Here is a 27231-nt window from a genome sequence, read left to right as displayed (position 1 = left end):
ACAGCATGTCTTTTAATTAAAGGGAGTTGAGACGAGAAGATGACATGCAGTCTGGATCTCCCAACACCAGCCTCCCTCCTCCTTGGCTTACGGTGTTAGTGATTGTTCTTCATTAGACAACAGAAAGCTTCCATTACCCGAGGTAATTCAAGACAGTGAGGTTAATTGCTGTCAATGCCAGAGATGCCAGTGCATAAGTCTGATGCAGAGGATCTATTTGGGATGCTATTATTATTATTATTGCAAAGACCGTCGCATAAGACAGCTTCCTAGGTAAAAGCATTCTGCGAAATCCTGTTAGGAGTAGGATTTCTTACCCCCCACAACCTCAACTCTCCATCTCCAGACCAATTGCCATCAGCCACTTAGCACCAGCACGTCAGCGGAATTAAAATGCTGTCTGTGATCACTTTCCCAAGCAGAAGAGGTGGCGAGTGTTAGATCTCGTGGGAGCGCAGAAAGGCTTTCAGAGCTTGAAATACTGGTGGTGCTGGACATTTCATTGATGTGCAATGAAGAAACGGACAAGAAGAGAGAAGGCGAACTTCCTGCTTAAGAATTGTCTGCTCCTCTGATGAGATGCTGGAGAATTAGTCATTTCCTGGGAAAAATCAGATTCTGTCAGTTACCAGGTGGTAGCTATGATGATGATGAAGGTATTCCTGCTCCTCATTTTTGTTTCAGGTAAGATTTGAGGTATGTTATTATTACATTGCCATCTGTATACATGGCATCTTTCAGGGCAACCTAAGCAGGTCCTTGCCCTGAGGAGACTACAGTTTTGACTACAGTACTTGGGGAGAGAGTGGAAGGGAAGGGAAGATTTGATCACTGGGTCAATTCATACACTCACATTTCTTGTTCAGTAACTTGGCACTTGGTGATGACTCTCAGCTGAACGCCTGAGCAGTCAAGTATGCGAGTCATGAGTTATTCATTTAGTACGCTTCTGAGCCACCTTTTCACAGTTCAGGGTGGTTTGTGTCAGCTAATGCAAGAGGTTAAAATGCACACAAAACAACCAGTGAGCTAGAAAAGGAACCAGCAAGCTAGCCAGAAGTCCACCCTGAAAGGTAATAAGGTGGTGGAATTCTTCTTGATGTTATAGCCACTAGGGCCCCTGTTCACACATGCAGCAAAATCAGGTGGCAATGAGACTTGACCTGGAATGTAGCACTTTGCATGCTTTAGTGCTGTTTGTGGGGGGAGGTGTTGAAGCAAGCAGAAAACATGGTTGCTGGCGAGACCCCTTCTTTCAAACATGCCGGATTTTACATGTATCTGAACTGCACTTGGTCCATAATACAGTGGGGATTGGGTGATTTGATCACATGACTCCTGTGCTTTGTCAGCTGTGCTGGCTCCCAGTTCATCCGCAGACCCAGTCCAAGCTGCTGTTTCTCACCTTTAAAGCCTTCATGGCATTGGGGTGCCTGAAAGATCGTCTTCTCCCATAGAGACCTCCACCTAAAACTCAAGATCCACTTCCCAGGCCCTACTCTGAGTGTCCTGTCAAGTGGGGTGCAACAGGTGACTACCAAGGTAGGGTGGCCATGTGTTTTGCTGCACAGAAGACAGTTCTCTATTTGATGGGCTGCCCAGTTTAAAGAATTTGACAAAGACAGAGCAAGAGCAAGGGGAATTAGAAGTTGCCTATCAACAAATTTCAGCACCTGGACAGCAAACTGAGCATAAACACAGGCTACCTGCCCCATGTCTTCCCCACTGAGGGGAGATATACTGTATTTCTATTAAAGCTAGAGTAATTGTCTCCAAATGCACATATAACTTAGTCTATGTAAATTTTTTACATGCAAATCAATGTCCCCTTTTAGTCCTCTTTTTAAAGTGATGTACATTGTTCTTTTCTTGGTGATAAAGCAGTCACCCAAAGGAGAAGACATTTTTGATGGTTGTAAAATCCACCTTCCCTTACTCCACTCCCATGACCTTGCTTTGAGCTTACATTTTGGCCTTGAATACTTTTTGGTGTTGTTCTCTCCAGACTTTTAAAATTGTGATTTTAATATCTCACTTGTAATCCCCTCTTTACCATCGTGTTACCGTTACTTCTGCTGCAGAACTGTTTTTTTTACTCTGCTGATCAAATATTTATGCTGCCATTTGCTGGGTTTTATATTCTAAATCTTGATAGTTTCATCTTGCATTTCCTGGCTTTTTGCTTGTGAGCTGTTCAGGGAATGATGGGCAGCCGTACAAATGCTACAAGCAAGCAAACAAACAAACCAATACAAGCAGGGTGATTGTTTTCTTTATGGGGGCATCCGAAACTGCCAGTCTCCCCCTGCAGTCTGAAGTGGCACAGCCTATGGAAAGGTTTGCATGCACAAAAGCAGGACTCATGTTTGCAGGAGGTGGAATGAGTGCAGAGATGCTGGATTTCAACCCCTTTAGGGAAGGAAATTCTCTATGTGCAAGACTATTATAGTCAGGACATTCTGTGTGTGTGAACCTATGATTTTGCACAAAACAGAGGCAACTGGGAGTCATGGGTGCAGAATACAGTTACCCAGGAAAGGCTGGCCACAGTAGTTCATACGCTGGTTACTTCTTGACTAGATTACGGTGGGGCTTTCCTTGTGCTTGATCCAGAACCTGCAGTCAGTGCAGAGTGATTCTCCATGACTGCTGATGGGAGTGAGGCCTTGTCAGCATATTACACCTGTGCTCAGAGACCTGCACTGGTTGTCTATTTGGTACTGGGCAAAGTTCACGGTGTTACTAGGGCTCTTTTTTTCAGCCAGAACTCACTGGAACTCAGTTCCAGCACCTCTCAGGTGGGCACCACTGCCATTAGAAGAGAACAAGGGAGGTGTTCATAGTGAGTTCTGGCACTTCTTTTTCTAGAAAAATAGCACTGGGTGTTAGTATATAAACCCTTAACAACTTGGGACCAGTTTACCTTCAAGATTCATCATCAAATCTTTATTACGGTCATAGACCAGCATCAATAGGGTGGGGTGCAATCATTTAAAATCTGTAAAACGTTTTGAAGAGCTAAAATTATTAAAACAGGAGGTACTATAAAAATCTAAAAGAAGGGTTAGGAGCACTAAACAGAAGTGGAAGAGCATAAAAGGTTAGTATGTAAGAGGCTATGACTATCAGTTTACAAAGCACTCTGAAATGAGTGTTCCTTAAATCTAGTTTGTGGTGCAGGCACCTACAAGATGGCCTTACCCCATATACTCCCTTTTGACTGCTTTGTTTGGTAGAACTGGTAGGGTTACAGGTGTCACGTAACACTCATTCTGCATTTGTAAGAACTCAGTCTTTTAGTGGGGCAGCACCTACCCTTTGGAACTCCATGCCTAATGATATCAGGCATCTTTGCTGCACACTTTTTAGTACCTGATGAAACTTTTTTTTTAGACAAGCCTGTCCAGATCTTTAGAAAGCTGATGCAAGCTTTAATCTGTTTCTAGTTTATTGTTATTTTAACTTTTCAAAAGTCTTAAATTATTGTTGCTAATTTTTCTTGCTTACAATTTTATCCTTTTATTCTCTCTGTAAACCACTTTGAGGTCCCCTGTAAAGTGTATAAATCTTATGAAATAAATAAAATCTCAAGAACAACAACAACAACAAAATAATAATTTATTTGTACCCTGCCCATCTGGCTGGGTTTCTCCAGCCACTCTGGGCGGCTTCCACAGAGACCAAAAATACACTAAAGTGTCAAACATTAAAAACTTCCCTGAACAGGGCTGCCTTAAGATGTCTTCTGAATGTCAGGTAGCTGTTTATCGCTTTGACATCTGATGGGAGGGTGTTCCACAGGGCAGGTGCCACTACCGAAAAGGCCCTCTGCCTGGTTCCCTGTAGCTTTGCTTCTCGCAATGAGGGAACTGCCAGAAGGCCCTCGGCACTGGACCTCAGCATCTGGGCAGAATGATGGGGGTGGAGACGCTCCTTCAGGTATATTGGGCCAAGCCCGTTTAGGACTTTAAAGGTCAGCACCAACACTTGGAATTGTCCTCAGAAACATACTGGGAGCCAATGTACTGAGAAGCCAAGCAGACATTCCTGGTTCTTCATGAGGAACAAGTATTTCTCACTCTCTGAGTTGCTCCACTGATGCCAAGGTCTTGTGTAAGCATCTCCCTTCCCTTGATTGCATCATGCTTCTGGTGGTATCTCTCTATCACAACCCAGAGCCTCACCGAAGCAGCACAAAACTCCCAAGCTGCGGCCAAACTGGCGAGGAATGTTTCTGACACTCCCAGAGGGTAGGATTAAAGCACGTGAATGTTTGCTACAGGGGGCTAATACCCCAAAGATACTTTGCAGCTTTGAAATGTGGCCACTTCAGCCTTACTTCCTTGTGTGCTCCTACACAGGGGAGGTGTTGTTATTATCAACAACGTCTATTCGTTTAGCTCCGTTGACAGTTGAGTTTTAGGAGCCTCATTTGCAAACGCTTCCAGGCTGCCGAAGGAAATGTGCAGCTGCTAATGATGAGAGCCGTCTCTGTCCCTGACATTAGCTCAAGCACGTTGCTTGTTTCCACAGTTCTTGCTGGAACGCAGCCCAGAAGCATCACGTTCCTTGGTGGTAGCCACAATGGGGACAGGTGGGCACAAAGCTCGCAACGATATTGCGCCACAGCCGACAATTGATCATTATTAGGCTTATTTTTAGCACCATCATTAACTCCATCGAGCATTGCTGTCCCCATGGAAACGTCCGGTTTTGACTTCTGAATCGGTGTAGCAGGTTAAAGTCTCTAACTTGGTTCCATTTTGGACACAGGCCAGCGGGCGTTGAGTCTTCAGCAGGACTTCCATGCATTGCACTGTTTTTGGGATTGCATCAAGCTTAAAAATCTGCCTGATGCAGATTTTATGAATGGGGCAGCTGTATTTATGAATGGGGCATCACTTACCCCAAAGCAGGGATGGGGAAGCCGTAGCCTTCTAGATGTTGGTAGGCTCCATCTCCCATCTGCCCCAGCCAGCCTGGCCAGTGGGCAGGAGTGATAGGAGCTGTGGTCCAACAAGATATGGAGGGCCACAGATTCCCCATCTTGGGAAGCTGGACTTCCCAAACTGGTCTGTGAACCCTTGGTGATCCGTGAGCTTCAGTCGGGTGGTCTGTGTCTGCAAAAGCACAATTAAAAAACACGCATCGTTTAGCATTGTGCTCTCCAATTGCTACGGTGGGCAAAAAAATCTTTAAGTGGTTCTCCAAGATCCTCAGGAATTTTCTGCTCGTCCATGATGGGAAGAGTTTTGGAACAGCTGTCCCAAAAGATCAGGTTCACAATGTGGGGTGCTCCTCAACCCAGCTTTGTCATAGAGGCCCAGGTGTGGTAGAGTGCCTTTACCAGATGAGACTGGTGTGTCAGTGTCAGGGACTGGGGAGAGGAGAAATGGTGGAGACTGCCTCCCCAGCTTGACCCTTCCAGGGAGGAGGAAGAGGAAGACGGTTTAGAATTACAACAGGGGTCACAGCTCAGAGGCAGATGAGGGGGAAAGTTGGGAAATCATGGGAGAGGAGGAGGAGGAAGAGGGAGCACCAAGGGGGTGACAGCTGATGGGCTCAGTGTCTTTAGAAAGCATTCCAGACCCCCCTCCCAGAACCTGGCAAGCCTTGAAAGTAGGAGAGCAGAGAGCTCAAAGACAAAGGGCACGTAGCAGCACCCATAGAAGTGACGAAAGAGGAAGTGGGAGAGATGGGGGATGGAGATTCACTCGGGACAATGCCATTATCCAAGAGGCTGGGTTCTATAGCCTCTCTCTGTAAACACTGAATAAAAAGTGCGCAGTAAGAAACATTTCCTTGTCTTTGTACATTCCTGGTCAACCGGGCTATGGGAGTGATTGGCAGCAGCCTCATAGTCAGCTGCTACAGCCATTCCTGGGCAGAGATATCTGACAACTTCCAAGTTAAGACTACTGCAATTCGTAGTGTGTGTGTGATGGCCTGGGAATCTGATTCAGAGCCTGAACCGGAGGAATCCCGGCCTGCACAGGAGTCCCCGCCTCTAGGGCCGGCTGAGCTGGGGCAGGGCCTTGCATCTGAAGCACCTGCACCTGTGCTGGATCCTCAGGAGCAGGCACCAGGTGAATCCACTCTGGCTCCGGAGGTGATTGAGGACATATTGCCTACAGGTGCGCCTCTCCCAGCCCTGTCAGGGGAAGGTGAGTCTCCCCCTGGGTCCAGTAACCCTCCAGCCTCTCCTGAGCTGCAGAGGCTCAGGGCAGAGAGACGGAGGGAACTGGTTTCTCCCAGGAGGAATGTTCACCTTAAGGCCAGAAGAGGCGGGTCACCTGGGGGCCAGGACCGACCCTGGCCTCAGAGAAGATAAAGGCCAGTCAGCCCAGTCCCAGGTTGTGGGAGCAACTGGAAACCTGCTACTGCCAGCACCCAGTCCTGTTCTTCCAGAGTTCCCGACCACGCCCGGCTTCTTGCTTTGGATCCCGCTTCACCCTGGGTGGACTGTCTCTAGACCTGTGACCCAGGACCGGACTCTGACCACGCCTCACAGAAACCTCCCCCTGGGACCAGTACAGTGTGCATATTTGGGACTCACTGCTTATTGAGATTAAGCAGGTGCCTTCACTGTACAGTGGTACCTCGGGTTACACGTTTTCAGGTTACGGATTTGATGAAACCTGGAAGTACTGGAATGGGTAACTTCTGGGTTTCGGCGCTGTGTGCAGAAGCGCTGAATCACGTCACATGCATGCGCAGACTCGGCGCTGTGGGTTGCGAACACTACGGGTTGCGAACGTGCCTCCCGCATGGATCACGTTCGCAATCCGATGTTCCACTGTACTCTTTTGGGTGCCTCCTGAAAACATTTCTGTTTTGACAAGCCTACACAGATGCTAAGAAAGTTGAGGTAATTTTAATCTGTTTTTGTATTTTAAGTTTTAGGTACTTTAAAGTAAGGTTACAATTTTATTTTTTTTACTGTTTTATCTTATGTGAACCACTTTGAGGTTTCTTATAATCAAGTGGTTTTTGAATTTTATGAAATCAATCAATAGATGCGGTACAAAACAGCAAAGGTGAAAGCCACAGGTGTTTATATTTATAGGTTGGTGGTGAGAAGCAGAGCCACTAATGAAGCAAGTTCATAATTTTGAAAGATGTTGTGCATAATAAAATATTTTGGCACTTTGAGCACCTGCTCTCTTAACAGCTGACACATTTATTGATTGATTCATGCATTTATATCATTACCTCTTTCTCTAACGAACACAGGCCCAAGGTTAGCCAGTGAGCTTCATGGCTGAGTGGGGATTTGAACCCTGGTTTCCCTTGTCCTAGTCTGTACTCTAACCATATCCCCCAACCAAGTCTTTAACAAGAACACAAACCATATTTCTAGGGCAGGGACGTCCAACTCCTAATAGACTACGATCTACTTACAGTATATAAAAAAACAACTGGCAGTGATCTACCAGAGTTGTTGAGGTTGTTGAACTTTTTTTGGAAAGGCAAAGTTGTTGAGCTTCTTTTAGGAAGTCATAGTTGTGGAGTTTTTTTTGAAAGCCATAATTGTCGAGCTTTTTTGGGAAAGCCGAAGCCGAAGTTTTTTTTGGGGGGGGGAGGGGATCACTGAGGGGCCAGAGATCTACCAGGATCTACCAGGAACACCCCACGATCTACCAGTAGATCATTATCTCCCTGTTGGACATGCCTGTTCTAGGGTATATTCCCTGAGTTTATTCTTCAGGCCACTTTGATTCCAGTTTCCCCTTTACAACATTCCTTTTATCATTCTGATTCCAGTTAAGGAGTAAGGAAATATGCTTTTGCCTCCTGGCTGAGATGAAATCAGGGCTTGCTATTCCGCAGGCTCTGCTGAGGATAACACACCTGCAGCCCTGTCCGTAACATTCTGGTTGCTGTGACATTGATCAAAGATAGGGATCGCTTCCCAGCCCAGCTCCTGACATGGCATCCTTCATAAAAAATGGACATAAGCAGCCTCAGCGTGCTGAGAGAGGACATCTCATTTACAGTTTCCTGCTGGAACTCTGGTCCCTTCAGCAGCTCATCAAAACAGCTATCAGAGGCCCGGCGAGTGGGAGAAAGCGTACATCTCGGACCTTGCAGATTAGATTTTGCTCACACACGTTGCCAATTTGCTTCAGCCCAATGAGTTGGTGAGGCTGAGCTCCCCAAGGGCCAGCTGGAACAGTGAGCAGGGGGCGGGGGAGAGAATCTTTTTGCATTTCTGAGGGGCCACTCAGGAATGTGTCACATGCAATTTTGGGTCTCCGTATCTCCCTCTCCCCCACCCCCCGCCGCCCAAATGCTCCCACATCCCTGGCTCTTTTTCTCTCCTGCTATGCAAACAGATTTTATTTTTTTGTTCCAGTAAAGAAGCTTGCTCATATGGGGGAAAGGGTGGGTGGGTTGGTGTGTGTGTGTGTGTGTGTGTGTGTGTGTGTGTGTGTGTGTGTGTGAGAGAGAGAGAGAGAGAGAGAGAGAGAGAGAGAGAGAGAGAGAGAGAACTAAATTATCTGAGTACAGGATCAGGCACAATCTCATCAGCTCCCAAACCATGTGGCTTTCGGGGTTCACTAATTCCTATTCCACATTCACTTCTGTGGTCTAGATTCCTGAATGAGATCTGCAGAACACTGAATGAAAAGAAAAAGCCCATTAACTGGAAACACATAGTCTATTATCTTAAAAATTAAAGTGACTTCAGAGCTTGGTGAAAGGCAGTAGGCTGGCTGTTGGGTGACATGAGCTGTCAGAGGAGAAAGGCAGAAATAGTGCAAAAGCCAGACCAACACCACTCTCTTTCCTAACCACAGGCAACCTCTGCACCTGACAACTGATGCCAAATGTATCCAATTACCAGATTGAGCTTTACTCCTTCTGCTTCCCTTGGTAGGGACAGAAGCCTTAAGGATCTTATAGCCTGATCCAAAGTATATTTGTGCAGAAGCAAGTTCCATTGTGTTCCCTGGGAATTTATAACATCCAAATCACTAAGTATACACAGGATCACAGCCTTGGATACAGATATGGTGGTGGTGAGGATGAATGATTCTTCAACATCAACTTCGTTGGCCTGGTCATGTTGTGCAGTTGCCTGATTACCATCTTCCAAAGCAACTACTCTATTCCGAAGTTAAAAATGGAAAGTGTAATACTGGTGGTCAACAAAAGAGGTTTAAATACTCTCTCAAGGCAAATCTTAAAAAATGTAGTATAAACACCAACAATTGGGAAACTCTGTCCTGCAAGCTCTCCAATTGGAGAACAGCCTTTACCAAAGGTGTGATGGGTTTTGAAGATGCTCGAACTCAGAATGAATGGGAGAAATGTGCTAAGAGGAAGGCATGTTTGGCAAACCCTCACCATGATCAACTCCTGCCTGGAAACCTATGTCCTTACTGTGGAAGAATGTGTGGATCCAGAATTGGCCTCCACTGTCACTTACGGACTCACTTGTAAAACTGTGTTGATGGAATACAATCTTACTTGACTATGAATGATTGCCCAAGAAGAAGAAGAAGAAGAAGAAAACACATTTCAGTCAATGAGTTGGAGAAAGTGGTTTAGGGAGACGTAGGTTAGGCCAAGAAGCAGTGATGGACCTAAGGTCACCCAGTGAGCTTCAGGGTTGAGAGGGGATTTGAACCCCATCTCCCCAGTCATAGTCCAAAACTCTAAGCATTGCACCACACTGGCTGAGACTAGAAAAAGGATAGGACTCTGTGGGGGTTGTTAAGTATAGTAATTTAATTCACTGAAATTGTAAATTCATGTATGAATTACTATGTGTTTAAATTTGATGATTGGTAACTGAATTCTAGAGAGTTCTAGTAGTTCTTGTGTGATTGGCTAACGTTGGTCACATGGGAGGTATCTAGTGAAGAATAGACTCCCTTTTATCTGAGGTGAGATGGCTGTGTTTTACAATCGACTGTGAACACTACTAAGTTGAATACTGTAGTGTGTTCGAGTGTTTCTTCTCTGCTTGTAAGAAATAAAGCAAAAATGCAGAAGAAGGTGGAAATCTCTCATAGGACCTGCAAGGCATGTCTTCATTGGGATACAGAAGGCTGAGCGCTGAGCTCTGGAAACAGGAAAATGCAGTTGTTTGGAAGTTAGAAAAAGAGACTGTAAGCCCCTGCTTGGATAAGCATGTGACTGTAAATATTGTTTTAATTCGACTATAAGTGTAAGCTTCTGCAAGTAAAGTTTTTGAATATTAAAGTTTGGACACTGGTTTAATTTCCAAAGAAGGGCATCAGTCATCTATATCTTCTTCTTTGGCGATCCCTCATAGCTGAGTAAGACTGTCTTCCATAAACATGGTCTTAACAGTGAGTCTGTAAGTGACTGTGAAGGCCAATTCTGGATCCACACATCCTTCCACAGTAGGTACATGGATTTCTAGGCAAGAGTTGATCATGGTGAGGGTTTTCCAAGTGGGCCTTCCTCTTAGCACGTTTCTCCTTTTCATCCTGAGTTTGAGTGTCTTCAAAGCCCACAACACCTTTGGTAAAGGCTTTCTTCCAATTGGAGCGCTGGCAGGCCTGTGTTTCCCAGTTGCCAGTGTTTATACTACATTTTTTTAAGATTTGCCTTTTTATTGGCTGCATTTTTGCTACCCTGACTTCACCAGAGGTGGTAGTCCACGTACCAGCTGGCCCACTCCAGGCTTTAAGTTAATACCTCTCTGTTAGGCTCTTTGTCCCATCCTGAAGGGTCCAAGTGCTTCAGGAAGAACAGCCCTTCCCAAGAAAGTGTTGTCAGCTTTTTGTCACGTTCCCATCACACTTAATTACCTGAGTCTCTTTGCTTGCCAGGTATTTTGGCTGCAGCTACTCAGCGACCCAGGAACTCCACACTGCACCGCTTGACCCGGCGGCTTCTGAAGAAGTACAGCAAGGGAGTGAGGCCTGTCAGAAATTGGAGCAAGCCCACCATCGTCTATCTTGACCTTTTTGTGCATGCAGTACTGGACGTGGTAAAGAGAGCTTCTAGCTCATTTAAAGCTGTTGACCTGCAGGGTAGAATAGCAATGAAGTCTCTGCAAGACGAACACCTTTAAACAGGGGCTAGAGCCCATGTGTGGTGTGCTTCTGTAGTCACTGAGGTCTAAATGTGGGTTGGGTGCAAGTAGCTCTGCATTAAATCGAACCCTGTCTGCAACAGCAATTTTGGAAGATCTGCAGAAGAATATTGCAGCACTTCCAGAGACCAGGGATTTGATTCAGTCAACATTTTGAAGGCAAACCTACCCGGAAAGGAACTTTGCGAAACAAGACACAAACTAAAACAAAACCATCTTTCAGAATTCAAACTTTGCAGTGCTGGCATCCGGCTAAGTAATGTGTGCAAAAATACATGTACAGTTGACTTGCAGCTTGCGTGCATTTAACTTGCAGCTTTAGGCACTTGGTGGCTGGCCAGCATGCAATCATGCAAATTAAAGCCATGCAAGTTTGAGGGCTTGAAAGCTCTTTCTGTGCCAGGTTTTCCCAGTGTGGAAAGAGCTTTTAAGCTCTCAGACTTCTTACTGAGTTCTGGGAAAGTCTTTGCAAAATCTTACAGGGCCATACGAGATCTCATGAGATTTCATGGCCTCCAGAGGCTATGCAAGATCTTCCCAGAACTTGGTAAGCAAGGCAGAGAGACCTTTCCGCACCAGGTTTTCCTGCCATGGAAAGAGCTTTTAAGCTCTCCTCCTTTCTGAAAGCTAGATATACTGTTTTCTGTGCACATACCTGGGCAAATGATTTGGAGTGCTCCAATATCTCCTTCTGGAGTGACTCAAGTTGTGTTTTCTGAGAAGTTTCATCATACATAATAGAATTTGCACACCATTCTCTAGAAACTGAGGCACCTTGCTTTTTCAGTGTTCCTAAATGCTTATCTCTGGAGTATATAGTTGCTAAAAAGCTCCCCTTTCATACTGATTGAGTTGCTGGAGGCTGGGACTCTGCTGTGGCAACAGTAAGGGGTCTTCAACCCCCTGACCACTATGTAAGAGGGAAGGGCTGGAGCCCAGTGGTAGAGAATCTGCCTAGCATGCTGAAGGTCCTGAACTCAGTTCCTAGCACCTCCAGGTGGAACCAGCCTGAAACTCTGGAGAATCACTACCTGTCAGAAGTGACAATACAGTTGTACCTTGGATCCCAAAAGCCTTGGTACTCACACGTTTTGGCTCCTAAACCCCGCAAACCCGGAAGTGAGTGTTCTGGTTTGCAAATGTTCTTTGGAACCCAAACGTCTGATGGAGCTTCCTGCAGCCAATCGGAAGCCGCCATTTGGTCAGGGGTGTACAGAGTGGGGTGTGGAGGGGGCGGTCTGCCCTGGGTGCCACTCTGGGGGGTAACAAGATGGCCCCTGCCTCACCCCAGCTGTAGAGGGCGCATGCAGTCAGTATGGGCGCCGCTCATGCGGTCTCCATATGGGCTGCTGCTCTCGTATGCCATTCATATGGGCGTCCATATGGGCTGCCTCTTGCACGGTGACCGTATGGGCTGCTGCGCATGCGCACTCTGTATGGGATGCTGCACATGCACAGTCCGTACAGTCACCATGCGTGCGCCACTGGGCGGTTCACCCTGCCCCTCGACGTTCCACCCCGGGTGCCGGAGAGGGTTCCTCTGCCACCGGCTTTGGTTTCCGAACGTTTTGGAAGTCGAACGGACTTCCGGAATGAATTCCTTTCGACTTCAGAGGTACCACTGTACTGAGCTAGGCAGACTTTGTTTTTGTCTGGCTCCATATCCGGCAGGTTCCCATGCCCATATGATGGAAAGCGCAGTGGCTCCACAAGACCCAGAGCTTGCAAGGGACTGATTTTGTTTTGTACGATCAACTTACACGGAAGGCGGCCGTATTTGTACCCCCCGGTGATCAGAGGAGAGATTTGGCTGTGTAATCACTGTTGTCAGACGCTGCCGCTGGCTCTGCAAGAGCGCTCGATGCCTCCCAGGCCTCGGCAGGTGTGCACGCTAATAGAGGAGCCATTCGGCAGGCATTGCGGCACGCAAAGTGCTCCCGCCCCATCTTCCCTGTCGCCTGCGACTCCTTTTGTTGATCTTTTGCCTCCTGTTCCGCGCACATAAAAGGCGGGGAGCAGTCTGAGACTCTCCAGTTATTAGGAGGGCCTTGGGGAAATCTGATTAGACCGATAATCTAGTCAACGGAGAAAGAGCTCCAATTTGTTTAGATTGAGTTTCGTCAGTGCCGAATTCCACGCACCTCCGTCTTCCACTCCACTGACTTAGAGCCTCCCAGACAGACGCCGAGGCAGCTGTTCCAACAGGATGCCGAACTGGGGGAAAGATAAATAAGAATGCAGAGGAATTATCTGCATGTTTGCTAACCACCAATTTAAGACTAAAGTAGGCTTCCTATGTTAGGGAGACTAATGAATTCCAATTCTCCCAAATATCCTTTGCTTTTAACAAGCAAGATGGAAGGGGATCCGTACATGCACACCCAAAGCGAGAGAGGAAGGAATAGTTTCAAATGGCACAACGAGAGAAGCAATTATATTGGCCAGCTGGCATGGAGGAAAACTCTGAAGGGGAGTCAAGTTTTACTTTCTGACTCCCCCCCCCCAACTCCCTCAACTCTGGCACTAGGGATGGAGGGAACGTCAACAGCCTATGGGCTGCCCAAAGCAAAGAGTGCTGATACACCAGTGATAAGCAGGAAAGGTGCTGGAAGCAGAGATGGGGATAAGAATTAGCCTGTTCATACAATGTGGGGGGGGGGTATGCTTAAGAAGACTTAAAACAGGAGTGGGGAATCTCAGGCCTGCGAGCCAAATCCAGCCCTCCAACCCTCTCTGTCTGGCCATCAGGATCTCTCCCCAAGCTGCCCCTCCTTTCCCTAGGGCCACACCCCTTACCAGCCCCATTCATGCCCTCCTTGAGTGCTTCTGCAGGGCTGAAGTGTGTCCTTGAATAAGCATCCTGCCACTTGCGAGGCTATAAGTGTGTGTGGTTGGGGGGGGGGACTGTGGCAGGGTTCCTTAGAAAGTGGGACTACCATTTTTTAACTTCAAAATATTTTCTGAGCTGCCCCCCCTTTTCCTCTCAGCCTGAGCATGCATGAGATATGGTGGCCGTTTCACCAGCACAGTGGCAAAATATCTCTCTTACTCCCCACTCCCCCCCCCCCGCAATTATTTCTCTGTTGTTCTCTTTGCTAGCAAGGGATGCTTCCAAATTGTGAACCTTCCAGAGAAGAAGGCAATCAACGCTGCCCAGTTTTCAAGCCCCGCTTTTGTAGAGAATATGCATTATTCTTAGCAACCTGATTAATGTCAGAGTAACTAATTAGGGTGGTAGGGAGGGAGAGATGGGTGATTCGTTTATAGTGTCAACAGCCGGCAGCGGTGTGCCATTTTGTCAATGGTAATTTACTGTAAGGAGCAGCAGACAGAGGGGGGTACCTGAGAGTCGAGGGTCAACAAAACAGCGCCAGCCAGGTGTAGGAGAAGACAGTGATGGAGATGGGCCTCCAGAGAGTTGTCCATTTGGCAAAATTGATTGGTTCTCCTTTTTCTTTCTTAGCTGGATTCCAGGTGCAGCTCCTGCAAATCTGGAGATGGGGCAAGGCAGCAATGTGATAAGGCAGAATAATTCCAGCCAGCACAAGAAACAGGCAAAGCTGTTTCTTCATCGCTTAAACCTGCATACAAATCTAACCCAGAACAAGGTTCAGCAGCATCTGTGGATCTCCAGATGCAACTTCTATCATCCCCAAGTACTGACCATACTAGTTGCTGGGGCTGCTGGGAGTTAGAGCAGGGGTCGGCAAAATTTTTGTCGCTTGGGCTGGTTTATGGTCCCGCAGACGCCACAGTGGGCCAGTGTGTGTGTGTGCACACACATGTGCAAACGCTATTTCCGGCACTCCTTCCGGTGCAAAGGAGGTGTGTGCAGCTTCCCATTGGGAATCCAGCCAGCATTGCGGAAGGCGGTCCCCACTCTGCTCCTTGACGGTTTAGGGTGGCGCACAAGAGCTGACCAAGTGGGTGGTGGGGGTCCATGGGCCAGTTGAACGACCCCATGGGCTGCTTGTGGCCCATGGGCCTTAGGTTGCTGACCCCTGAGTTTGAGTCTAACAACATACAGAGGGTCCCGGGTCCTCTATCCCTCCTGCAGGAAAGTCATAAAGTAACATATGACCTGCTCTGACCTACTGCTCTTAAGAGAATCTCAGGCAGGTCTCCCCTGCAGTTCCCACCTTTGATCAGAGACAGAGGCAAAAGAGTTGCACCCCACTCTGGCATGGCTTGGGCCCCATGTCCAACACCAGCTGGGCTCTTGAGCCATGTCCCTAGAACACTTAAGTGGATCTAGTTCCATACAAGTCATACTGTTTGAATTTGCAATGGGAGAGACAGGGATGGAGATGATTTGAAGCCACATGAAAACATCCTGTTTAACAGTAGGCAAAACCTGTTTAACTCTCTAGGCAAATGTGCAACACTGATAATTTCCTGATTCCATTGTATTCCATCATAATGATTGTTGTTGTCTGCATGATTTGCACAATTTACATCTTTTTCCTTTCCAGGATGCTCAGAATCAAAAACTGAAAACAAGCATTTGGTATCGGCAGGTAAGACAATACTGACTGGGGTTGATAGTGTCCCCCCCCCCCATCTGTAGGGCCACAGCTTCCATATCCTTGCTGTATGAGGTGGTGCTCCAGATATAAATTGTTAGTAAGCCAGGCCTCCCTAATAACCCAAGTAGCCCTCTCTTCCTCCCCCCCCCATTTTTAAATTCAACTCTCCACCCATTTCCCCCACTTCTCTAACCAAAAACTAAACAGACGCATCTCAGCTTCCATCATGATACATTTGACTTTAGTACAGTTTAGAAATAGCTAGACATGTTCCTTTCTCTCTTTTGCAGATCTGGAAGGATGAGTATCTCACTTGGAATTCTAGTCGTTATGATGGGATCCAAGAAATCTCTTTGCCCATTCACCGCATCTGGGCTCCTGATATTATTGTTGGTGAATCGTAAGTGTGGACCTTGTTGGTTTGAGATGATGGTGACTCAGGGTCTCATAAACTCCTCTTAAGTAGGTTTCACCTCGGGCTGCAGTTGTTAAGCTGAAGATGTTTTGATATTGTTGCTTTTCAGTGGCATTTTATTATATTATAGTAATAAATATGGTTTATTGGTTTTAGCCGCCTTGGAGGCCTACTGCAGATATATGAGAAAGAGAAAGAAAGAAAGAAAGAAAGAAAGAAAGAAAGAAAGAAAGAAAGGAAGGAAGGAAGGAAGGAAGGAAGGAAGGAAGGAAGGAAGGACCAAAAGGATGAAGGGAATGGAACAACTCAGAGGGGACATTTGACAACCCATGAGTGACATTTCTTGCCTCAGAACTTAGGAAGTAAGGAATGGAGTAACTCAGAGGGGAGTTGTTCCATTCCCTTCTTTCCAAGCTCTGAGGTTACAAATGTCACTCATGCCTGAACAAAAATGAAATATTTAGCAGTGGAAGTAATGTTCCCAGGTAATGTACAATACATCGTGGGCTGTCCTTCTGCTCTCTCTCTCTTCCTGGTATAGCGTGGATGCCAGCAAATCCCCAGATCTCCCATTTGTCTACTTGAATGCCAGTGGTGTGATCAAGAATTACAAACCCATGCAGGTGGTGTCCGCATGCATCCTGGAAATGTACACTTTCCCATTTGACACACAGAACTGCAGCCTGACTTTCAGCAGTGCTTTGCACACAGGTGAGTCAGGAGTTCTGAACCCAGGAACTGGGTGTTATTAGGGGAAAAATCTGTAGCTCAGTGGTAGAGTACCTGCCTTGCATGCAGAAGGTCCCATGTTCAATCCCCAGCATCTCCAGGTAGGACTGGGAGAGCCACTTATTCAACCTTGGACCCCCAGATGTTGCTAGACTACAACTCCCATCATCTCCAGTTAGCTTAGCCCATGGCTACCAACATCTGGGGACTCAAGGTTGAAGAACACTGTATAGGCAATATTGTGCTAGATGAACCAATAGTCTGAGGCCGCTTCCTCAGTTTCTATCATTGCTTTTACAACATCACCACCACCCACTGCTGACCAAAGGGAGGAACTACAGGGAGTCTGGTCAGACCAGATGAGATGCCTCTCAACTGATCAGAGAGAATTTAAGCCCCCAAACAGGTTTTTGGGGCAGGATTGATTGCTCTTCTAATAACTAGGAGACTAGACTCTTGTGTTGGATACAGGGTACCTTTATTTTGCTTCACGTTTGCCTTACTTTGCAGGACAAGAATTGGCTCTAAGGGGGAAGGGGCAAGGAGATACAGTATACCTTGGAATGATAGGTACCCACAGTCTGGCTTCTCCCCATCATGAGAACTAATGTCTTGACTCTGTTTGCTCCCTCTGAGTTCTCCACATTACTGGAAAAGAATCCTGGGAAGTTTAGTTTGCAGAGGGGGCTAGGCTAGGAATTGTACTTCTGTGAGGGGTGAACTACAGTTCCTAGGAATATTTGGGGGATGCAATGTGCTTTAAATGTGCAGTGAGGCTGTAATGTAACATTTTGTTCACCACTGGACTTGATCTTAAATGTGCATGACTAATTGTTTTGTCATTTTTTTCCACTGTATCCTTTTTAGTTCAGGATGTGGATCTTGCTTTTTGGAGGAGATATGAGGAGATCAAGAGTGACCAGAAGTTGTTTCTAAATGATGGAGAATGGGAGTTGGTGTCTGTGCTCTCTGAGCGGCGTATCCTGCAAACGCAGACTGGGAGCATTGCTCAGATTCGGTTTCATGTAAGTACCTGGAACATTGTGACCTGGTCACTCTATCCTCTCCTCTTCCTTTCTCTTCCCTTAATGGCATCATTTAATGCCCCCATGTCCTCTTGTTCTTGTTCTCATCTCTCGTTCACAAAGGCTTCCTGGCTAAACCTGGTCCTTCAGCTTTACTGTTGCCTGGTTTTTGTATTGTAGTTTAGATGGTTGCTGTTCATTCATTTATAGTTGTGTTTTTTAAACGGCACTTTTGCATTTGATTAAAAAATAATAATCCTCACATTGTGAAGCTGCTCTAAGTGCCCTGTGGTAAAAATACATTTTTTTACTTTGAAATCAGTAATGATGTGATAATTGTTAGGAACCCAAGATTTCCAATCAGCTGTAATGTGATTCAGTGCTACGAGTAAGAGAAATTTGGTTTGCACCTAGTAAGGATCTTCCTGGTTCTTCTTTCTTCATGCTTCTTCTTCTGTCTTCCAATTCTTCCAACTTCCTCTTCACTCATCCTGTTTGCTTCTTCAGATGACTGTACTGCAGAGTCCTTATTTCACCCGGGTCAAACTCCCAGTTTTGCACCACGCTATTTATAAGGGACACGGGTGGCGCTGTGGGTTAAACCACAGAGCCTAGGACTTGCCGATCAGAAGGTCGGCGGTTCGCATCCCCATGACAGGGTGAGCTCCCATTGCTCGGTCCCTGCTCCTGCCCACCTAGCAGTTCGAAAGCATGACAAAGTGCAAGTAGATAAATAGGTACCTCTCCGGTGGGAAGGTAAACGGCGTTTCCGTGCGCTGCTCTGGTTCGCCAGAAGCGGCTTAGTCATGCTGGCCACATGACCCAGAAGCTGTACGCCGGCTCCCTTGGCCAATAAAGCGAGATGAGCACCGCAATCCCAGAGTCGGCCATGGAGGGGTCCCTTTACCTTTACCTATGCACATTTATACATTTATATACACACACACACACACAGGCTGAGAACCTCAATGGAGTCTTCACCCAGGGCAAAAAACCCAGCTAGCCCCCATAGCTTCAAGTGTCACATATCTGTAGTGGCCATGGCACAAACAAACCACACACCATTACCATACATGGACATTCACCACAAATTCAGCACACACACCCAGCATTTCAACCCTTCTCACTCCAGCACAGGAAATGCTACCTTCGCACAGAATCTACAAACTTACCATTATCTGGTGCTTCTTTGCTGAATAAATGAGAAGGGAAAGGTGCCAGCTTCAGCTGCAAAGCTGTGTCTGACTGTCGGCCCCCGTTCGCCTCATGAAGGCAGCTAGGCAAGACTGAGTGCTGGTGGGGTCTTCCGCCAGCAAGACAGTTGGCACCTAACCTTGGATAATATTCCATCTCCAGCCTGCAGCTGCTGAACGGGCACCGAATGAGATTGATTCCCTTCATTAGCGCCAATGGGCTGCAAATACCTTTTGTGTACTTATTATTATTACCTGGCGTTAATGGATAATGAAATGGTGGCATAATATCGCTAGCACCTGAAGGGTGTCTAATGGCAAACACGACTAAATCGAAAGCGCTCTCCTCTTTTTGCTTCCTTCCTTGTGCTGGGGAATTTAAAGGCAATGAGCTCCATCGCCTGTTAGACAGGATGGAAAAGGAAGGATTTGGTTGCTGAGAGAATCATAGGTTGCAGTTCAGGACCATGGACACCTCCACAAAACCCTGCCCAGAAAAGAGCTGAAGATTCTGAAGGAACATGCTGATACCAGTTCCTGATGACGATGTTTTATACAGGGTGGCCCAAATCTCATTGAGAGGTTCATACCCCACAGTCCTCATTTGAAATCGCCGTGTGGGGTCATCTCAAATTTCTGAGCATTCAACAGACACAATGGTTTTGAAAACAATTGTGCCTCTCAAAGGAATCAGGCTCCCACTCGTGGAGGAATATAGTATGGGGCCAAGCAAAGCTTATTTGCGGGTTTAACACTACATAAGCTTTCAATCAACACAAAATTTTCTAATTTTGTGGTTTTTCAAATCTCAATGAAATAAGGAACTGATAGCTAGTGACCAACGTCAGCATTGCTCTCTCCTCCCTCCCATGTTTCCTAGGCCAGCCAGTGCATTTAAAATGTCAGATCACGATGCTAGCCCCCACTCAGCCATGAAGCTCATTGGTGATCTTGAGCCAATCTCTCAGTGCAGCCTACCTCACAGGGTTGTTTTGAGGATAACTATGTACACCACTTTGAGATCCAGTTCCAGACAAGAAGGGATATAAATATAACAACAGCTGCAGCAACAACAACAGCAGAATTGTGAACAGAACTCTCTAGAATAACTCCATCACAAACTTTGGCATATCTGTGTAAGCAACTGAATTTAGTACAGAACAGCACGGATTGGAAACATTTATAACAAGCTGCCTTTTCTGTTCTGGATGCCACATCTGACTTGTACTGTCTTCACTAAAAGCAAGCAGAACAGCTATTATACAGAAGCACCAAGTTCAGAGGTCCCTGGATATCAGTCTCTAGGGAGCAATAGCAGGAGCAGGCTTTCCAGAAGTATGTGAACTCCTATGCCCTTAAGGAAACTGGTGTCACCATTGTGGCTCAGTGGGTCAGCTGAGGCAGAACAGTAGAGAAAGATAGATCACTGCCCCAGAGGCAGTATAAATTCCTTATCTCTGAAGTTTCATTAATTGCCCACCCTCTTCCTCCATCTGATCCCTCCAGATTGTTATCACCAGACGTCCCCTGCTCTACGTGGTCAGCTTGCTGATTCCCAGCATCTTCCTGCTTGTTGTGGACCTGGGTAGTTTCTACCTGCCCCCGAATTCTGGAACAAGGATAACATTCAAAACCAGCGTGCTGGTTGGTTACACTCTCTTCAAAGTCAACATGTCAGACGAGCTGCCAAGTACTGGGATCGGCACATCTCTGATCAGTGAGTGGAAACAGGGTAGCACTAATACGAGTATAACTTAATAATAATAGCACAAGGCTTCATATAGGGTAATTTTTAAAAGGCATAGTATTATGCCCATATTGCAGGTGAAAGCACTGAGGCAGTGAGGTTGTGGTTTACCTAAAGAAAACCCAGCAGGGGCAATATTCTAACTGGAGCACCAGGAGGTATAGAGCTCATTCTTCCAGCCACTGCACTATTACCAGGACAATAGGAGCTGGTTGTGATTGAACCAAAATAAGTCACAGCAGAAAACCAATCTTCTGCTGCAGGCAAAATGCGTGGGTGCCAAATGAGCTTTTCTGCAGCAATAGCCTTGGCTAAAGTGGGTCCCAAAACACAGCATCCCCTCTTGGGAAATATCCCACAGTGCTTCAGGTGTGTGTTCTTGTGTGCCTGTCCTGTTTCTGTATGAGCCTTTAGAGGGCATACAGGAGGAAGCAAGGATTGCAAAGCAGGCATCAAAGTTCTCACTGAGGTTGTAAAGCAATGGTGATGGAGCAGTGCCAACCTAGCCCAAGGCAGGCAGGTGGCTGGGGAGCAGGTACTCTAGGTGAGTTGCTGGGGAGCCAAGCCTGAAGCAGCTGTTGGATAAGAGCAGCAGGGCTCCATGTGGCTCCCTGGATCAGCTAACCTGGCCAGGCTTCCGTTATCAAGGAGCTGGCCAGCTGGTTTTGCTAGCTGCCCTATAGGGCAGAGAACAAAGCACCTCAGCCAGTTCACTGAGTTCACTGACTCCCCCCATACCTGATAGATTTGGGGCAATGCAAGAGTCTCTGGATAAGTGCCTTTGGCTTGTGGTCATCATTCTCACTGGAGAAGTCTCTTTATATGGGCTCTGTGTGCTGGATCACAGCAATGCCAATGGTTCACAAGTATCTCCTCCTCCTCTTACCTCTGTCTCAGGTGCCTTCTTCACCATCTGCATGGCTCTGCTGGTCCTCAGCCTATCCAAATCCATCTTCCTCATCAAATTCCTCCACTTGGGTGATGACTGCACACGGGATAAGCCCTTTGCTTCTTACTGCTGCAGGAACGCTGTTGACGCCACGGGTGAAAACGCCAAGGCAGCTAGGAGCGCAGGAGAAAAAGCTGGCACTGCTGCAGGTACAGAAGGCCAAGAAGTAATGGGAGACAGAAAATGAGTTTATAAAACTATAAGAAAGTGGATAGAAATGAGGTCTTCCCACGGAACTAGAACTGGAGCGGAGGATGTGTGTGTCAGCCCATAACACTAACTGTTGTTGGATTGCAGGCATACAAAAGCCCTTCTTCACACAATACATCATTAATTTGTGGAACTCACTGCCACAAGATGGAGCAATAGCCTTTGGCTTAAATGTCTTTACAGTCATACCTTGGGTTAAAGTTGCTTCAGGCTGAGCATTTTCAGGTTGCGCTCCGTGACGACCCGGAAGTAACGGAACGTGTTACTTCCAGGTTTTGCCACTTGTGCATGTGCAGATGCTCAAAATGATGTCACACGCATGTGCAGAAGCGGTGACCCACACACGTGCAGACATGCAGGCGCAGGTTGCGTTCTCTTCAGGATGCGAACGGGGCTCCAGAACGGATCCCATTCGCATCCAGAGGTACCACTGTAGAAGAGGATGGAGCAACTTCAAGAAAGAGAATAGATCTACCAATAGCAATTAGCCATGGTGTCTATATTGAAACTTTAGAGGCAGCCTACATCTTGAACTCTGTGGAGGAGCAATGATGAAGCATGGCTGTGCCTTCCCTCTGCCCCACTTGTAGGATTTTAGGAGGCATCTGTGGGGAACCAGCTTGAATCTAGAGCAGACTTCCCCAGCCTGGTATCCTCCAGATATTTTGGACAATGAATCCCATGAGCCCCAGGCAGCACAGACTGATGGGAGTTACACACCAAAATATCTGGAGGATGCCAGATTGGGAAAGGCTGAACTAGATGGGCCCATTGGTCTGACCTCCCACAGCTCTGCTTATGTTCTTAAGGACTGCCCAGGCACAAACCTCATAGATTTGTAGGTAAAACTCTAGAATTGTAGTCTTAGAAGGCACTCTGAGGGTGATCCAGTCCAATGCATGAGGTCAACAAGGAACTATGCCTGCCCAGGACTGAGTTGTAAGAATGGATTGGGTTAGGAATGAAAGTGAAGCAAGCCCTCATTCATCTCTTCTTCCAACATGATGAAGTGCCTCTGTCTTTCTGCAGGGATACCCTTGGCTTGGGAAGGCTCATCTGTAAAAGACCATGCCACTGGGACAGCCACACCCCCAATGGAGAAGATCCGAAGAGAACTCCTCCCCATCAGCTCCCACTTTCGTGCCCTAGGCGTTGCTGCCAAAGTGGACGGCGACTGGCTCTCTCTTGCAAACAAGCTTGACAAACTCCTGTTCCGGGCCTATCTTTTAGTGCTGGCTGTGTATGCAGTCACAATGGGTTCTCTCTGGGGGACGTGGAGCTCCCAGTAGGGGCAGCTGGCAAGGCAGTCCAACATGGCACTGAAGAATGGCCACATGGGCATTTTAAATGACATTCACAGTCAAATCATTATGCCCACTTACAGCATTGGAGAGCGCAATTTAAAATGTGGGGCATCACCTTTGGCACTCAAGCGCTGTCTCAGCTTTCTCTGTTGACTAGTCTAGGCTAGTTAAATGAATTTAACATGCATGCGTATATATATATTAAATATGCAGATAGCATCCATAATCACAGACGAAATAATCATAGGGATCACAGCAGATGTGAAGCGGGAATTTGAAGCTTTTTCTTCTATTTCAGAGAAGCGACTGTCCTCAGGACTGCAGGAAATGACCAAAGCCCCTCTCAGTTCCTGCTGCAGTCCTGGCAAACATCAGTCCCTCCTTTCCAGATGTTATGTGTGTTATTGCCCCACAAAATAACCTGCACTCAGGTGGCACTCAAGTCCTGCTTCAGGGTTACCGGTTACCTGTTTGGCCACTGCGAAAACAGAACGCTGGACTAAGTGGGCCTTTGGCCTGACCCAACAGCCAGATTCTTGTTATGTTTTTATATTAATGGCCAAGACTTGTTTAAGGTCATATCTAGTTGTTCCTTCTGTCTCATCTCTCCTTCCAGCTCTCCACTTTTTTGTTACTGGGCTAAGGGTTATTACCACACACAGTGAGTAGTACTGGGCAGATGTAGCAATGAGTTGCCCTCCAGATGTTGTTGGACTTATTAGCCCCAATCAGTTGAACCAATGGGATATGGGAGTTGGAGTCCATCAAATCTGGAGGTCACCTTCCTGATGCTATGGGCAACAATACCTCTTTTCTTATATTGCCTTCAACTCTCTGAGAAACTAGTATCATCACAGAGGTCTTTCTAGCAGGGCTTCAGGAACCCAGGAGAAAACATGATGATAAAGTGGGCACCATGTCTTTGACTCCACTGCCATCATGCTTTATAGAATGCCTCTCCTCTCCAATTCAACCTCTGTCTTTCCACAAAGCCATGATTGCAGTATCATTCCCAAACCCAATCCAATCAGTGCATCAAATGGGGCATCATTAACCTCATCTCCAGGGCTTATTTTGCTCATAAGATCCATGCAAATGCATTTGGGATGATGGAAGTGCCTCTCCTAGGCTTTTTTCAGCACCCGTGGTTAAGATGCGGTGAAGAACATCAAGAAAAATGAGGTGACCCTTTGAGCGGCACTTCATTAGGATTTCCTGGCAGGGGGAGTTTGCAAAAATTAGTAATGTATGGAAATGAACTGTAATAAGTTTATAGCAATAAACATACTAGTTTCAAAACCAACGAGACTTCAGCTAACCATGAGTCACTAGCTCCACTGATTTCCATAGGGCAGCCTTCCTTAAGGAAGGTTTGGACCTCTGTGGAATCACAACTATTCAGTTTTCCATATTTCACTCGGAACATGATATACGAAATGATGGGGAGATGGAGGGATGAAGATATGGTGAAAGAAGGAAAAATAGGGATATCAGAAGTTTAGGTGAAGTGGCATCAAATGAGGAGATAAGGAAGGAGCATTATGGGATGCAACAGCAGCACCCCTTGAGGACTCGAAGCCTGCCCATTTTTCAGATTTTAGCCATGATGAGGAATAGGGGAGGAATCAAAGGTGAATCTGGCTGTCAGCCCAAAATAAAGGCTTAGCAACCATTGCTCTACGAGGTATCAGATTCCGCAGTTTTCAGCTTGCATCGATTGCTGGATGCTGGTGATTCCCAGAGGCTTAGCACAAGGGACACAGAGCCCATCATTGTTATCAAGTAGGCCCTGAGAGGGGTTTCTGTGTCCTCTTCCTTGCCTCCTCTTCCAGAGCTGGAGGAGGTGGAAAAGGGAGGGTTGGAAGAGGAGAGGGGGGATTATTTGGTGGAGGTGGTTTGAAAACTGCCTCACGCTCTCATCGTTTCATTAGCGGTGGTAGGAGCATTTCATGGGCAATTAGTGCTAAGCACTAATGGAGGCAGCAGCAGCAGGTAGAAGAAGTCTCTCTGGACTGGCCGTTTTGCAAAGTGAATTTAGCTGAGTGGGAGGTGTTGGATTGACAGGCTTGGACTTCATAGACTGGAGGAAGGGAGAGAAACTTTACCATGGCCTTCCCTAACCTGGTCCCCTGCTGTCACCATGCTGTCAGGCACGGAATGTTCAGAGTGACAAATTAACTCTTTATTGTCTAAAGTTCACTTACAAGTTAGGGGAAGGTGTGTTCTGCAGTCTTGCATCTCTCATGTACTCCCAGGTGTGCACCTGATGAAGCAGCTGCCACAACAGAGAGGCACAGCCACTGACCTTGGCTTACATATCTCCTCTATCCAAGCTGTGTGCGAGCAGGCAAAGACTCCACCTGCTCCTCCCACTTCAATCCTCCTCTGGTCCTGGGAGGCAGCAAAGCAGGAGAGGTGGAGAAAGGAGGAGGTGGTGGTGTGGAAGTCCTTGACTACACACCTGCCTGACCTATCTCTCCCTTCTCCCTTCTCCTGCCCCTGTTCTTCACTCTAGGGATGCGGGTGGCATTGTGGTTTACACCACTGGGCCTCTTGGGCTTGTCGATCAGAAGGTTGGCGGTTCAAATCCCTGCGACAGGGTGAGCTCCCGTTGCTCGGTCCCAGTTCCTGCCAACCTAGCAGTTCGAAAGCATGCCAGTGCAAGTAGATAAAAAGGTACCACTGCGGTGGGAAGGTAAATGGCATTTCCATGAGCTCTGGTTCCTGTTACGGTGTTCTGTTGGGCCAGAAGCGGTTTAGTCATGCTGGCCACATCACCCGCAAAGCTGTCTGTGGAAAATTGCCGGCTGCCTCAGCCTGAAGAGAGATGAGAGCCGCAACCCCATAGTCTCCTTTGACTAGACTTAACTATCCAGGGGTCCTTTTCCTTTACCTCTTCACTCTCCAACGCCACAGCTTCTCCTGCCTCTGCCTCTTGTCTCCTGGCTGTTACAGGTTTTCCCAAGAGACTCCTTCCATGTCAGTCTCCAACCCTGCTTCTCCTGGTGACTACTCCTTAGTAGGTGCAGATGTTTCAGACAACAGCCAGCAGCTGTAATCCAAAGCAGCAGGAGAACATCAGGTTGTCTTAGAATTTAGTTCCTCTCTATCCAATAGCTGCTGGCGGATTCACCCCACCAACACGGGTGACCACCCCCAGATCCCACTTCTTCAGGAGGTGGGCTGTGGGGGCTACGGCAAGCTCTTCTGATTATTCCTGAAACCCTCTGCCTCCTAACGCTCACCTTTCAACCTCATACTGCTTCTCCCCGACATATTTCTCTGCTGCTTCTGGTGGCTGGTGGTGACTCAGTAGTGGCTATTATTGTTCTGGATATGAGTGGCATCCATGGCTACTAGACATGGTGCCTATGCCCTGCCTCCATGGCTGGAGACAATAATACTTCTGAATGCCAGTTGCTGGATACCACAGGAGGGAGATTGCTCTTGTGCTCAGCTTCTGCTTAAGGGCTTCCCACAAGTACCTGGTTGGCCACAGTGAAAATTCGATGCTGTTTTAGATAGGCCATTGGCTTGATCCAGAAAGATCTTACGTTCCTATGTCTGTAACTGATGGGATTTGACACTTTAGAGGGCACCAGGTTAGTGAAGGCTGCTCTACAGCATTTTGAAATAAAAGTAAAGCATGAATTAAATGCCCCCAATGCTGGCTCTGCTGCAGCTGATAATTAAACAATGAAATACAGTAGAATCCCTTACTCCAATCCCACAGCCATTCGAATCCCCACTTTGCCCCCCGGGCATATGATTTATTAGCCTTGTTCACTTTTGTTATTAAGGACGTGAATGCGACTTGGGAAAGTTTTCTTATCGCTATAATAAATTCTGATTTCCAAAGAGCCGTGCAAATAAATTTGGAAGCCATTACGCACTTCTTTTCTCAGCCAGGCTCCCTCGTAAAAGCCTAAGAAAGTGGGAGATATGGCAGGCGGAAGAAATGGAAACGACAAAAAGCAGGGGTCAGTTCAATCTCGATCGTGCAGAAAGGCGCTTGAGGGGGCAATCCAGCGTCCTGGATCTTTCCAGCAATTGCTAATA

The 27231-nt window shown here is 46.9% G+C and overlaps 1 protein-coding gene across 3 annotated transcripts; it reads left to right on the top strand.

Moving 5' to 3' along the window:
- Positions 1 to 25916, top strand: HTR3B (5-hydroxytryptamine receptor 3B). Of its 3 annotated transcripts, none has more exons than XM_081889936.1 (9): positions 1 to 684; positions 10809 to 10881; positions 15547 to 15591; positions 15891 to 16000; positions 16557 to 16726; positions 17612 to 17769; positions 20469 to 20679; positions 21607 to 21807; positions 22898 to 25916. In XM_081889936.1, exons 1-9 carry the CDS (start codon positions 575 to 577, stop codon positions 23155 to 23157), a joined length of 1338 nt encoding a protein of 445 aa, XP_081746062.1. In that variant the 5' UTR covers positions 1 to 574; the 3' UTR covers positions 23158 to 25916. The 3 variants fall into 3 exon arrangements, with proteins under 3 accessions (XP_081746062.1, XP_081746063.1, XP_081746061.1); XM_081889937.1 differs by having other exon boundaries at positions 2 to 684; positions 10809 to 10894; XM_081889935.1 differs by having other exon boundaries at positions 2 to 684; positions 10809 to 10969; positions 22898 to 25915.
- Positions 25917 to 27231: the final 1315 nt, after the last annotated feature.

The sequence above is a fragment of the Podarcis melisellensis genome (assembly GCF_964234715.1).
Source record: "Podarcis melisellensis genome assembly, chromosome: 15".
Lineage (NCBI taxonomy): Eukaryota > Metazoa > Chordata > Lepidosauria > Squamata > Lacertidae > Podarcis > Podarcis melisellensis.
This window is presented reverse-complemented; position numbering and strand designations above follow the sequence as displayed.

Coding starts and splice junctions, on each gene's coding strand:
- HTR3B (XM_081889935.1), top strand. CDS start 642: ATGATGATGATGAAGGTATTCCTGCTCCTCATTTTTGTTTCAG. Junction 17,770..20,468: donor TTGCTCAGATTCGGTTTCAT/GTAAGTACCTGG, acceptor TGATCCCTCCAG/ATTGTTATCACCAGACGTCC. Junction 20,680..21,606: donor GATCGGCACATCTCTGATCA/GTGAGTGGAAAC, acceptor CCTCTGTCTCAG/GTGCCTTCTTCACCATCTGC.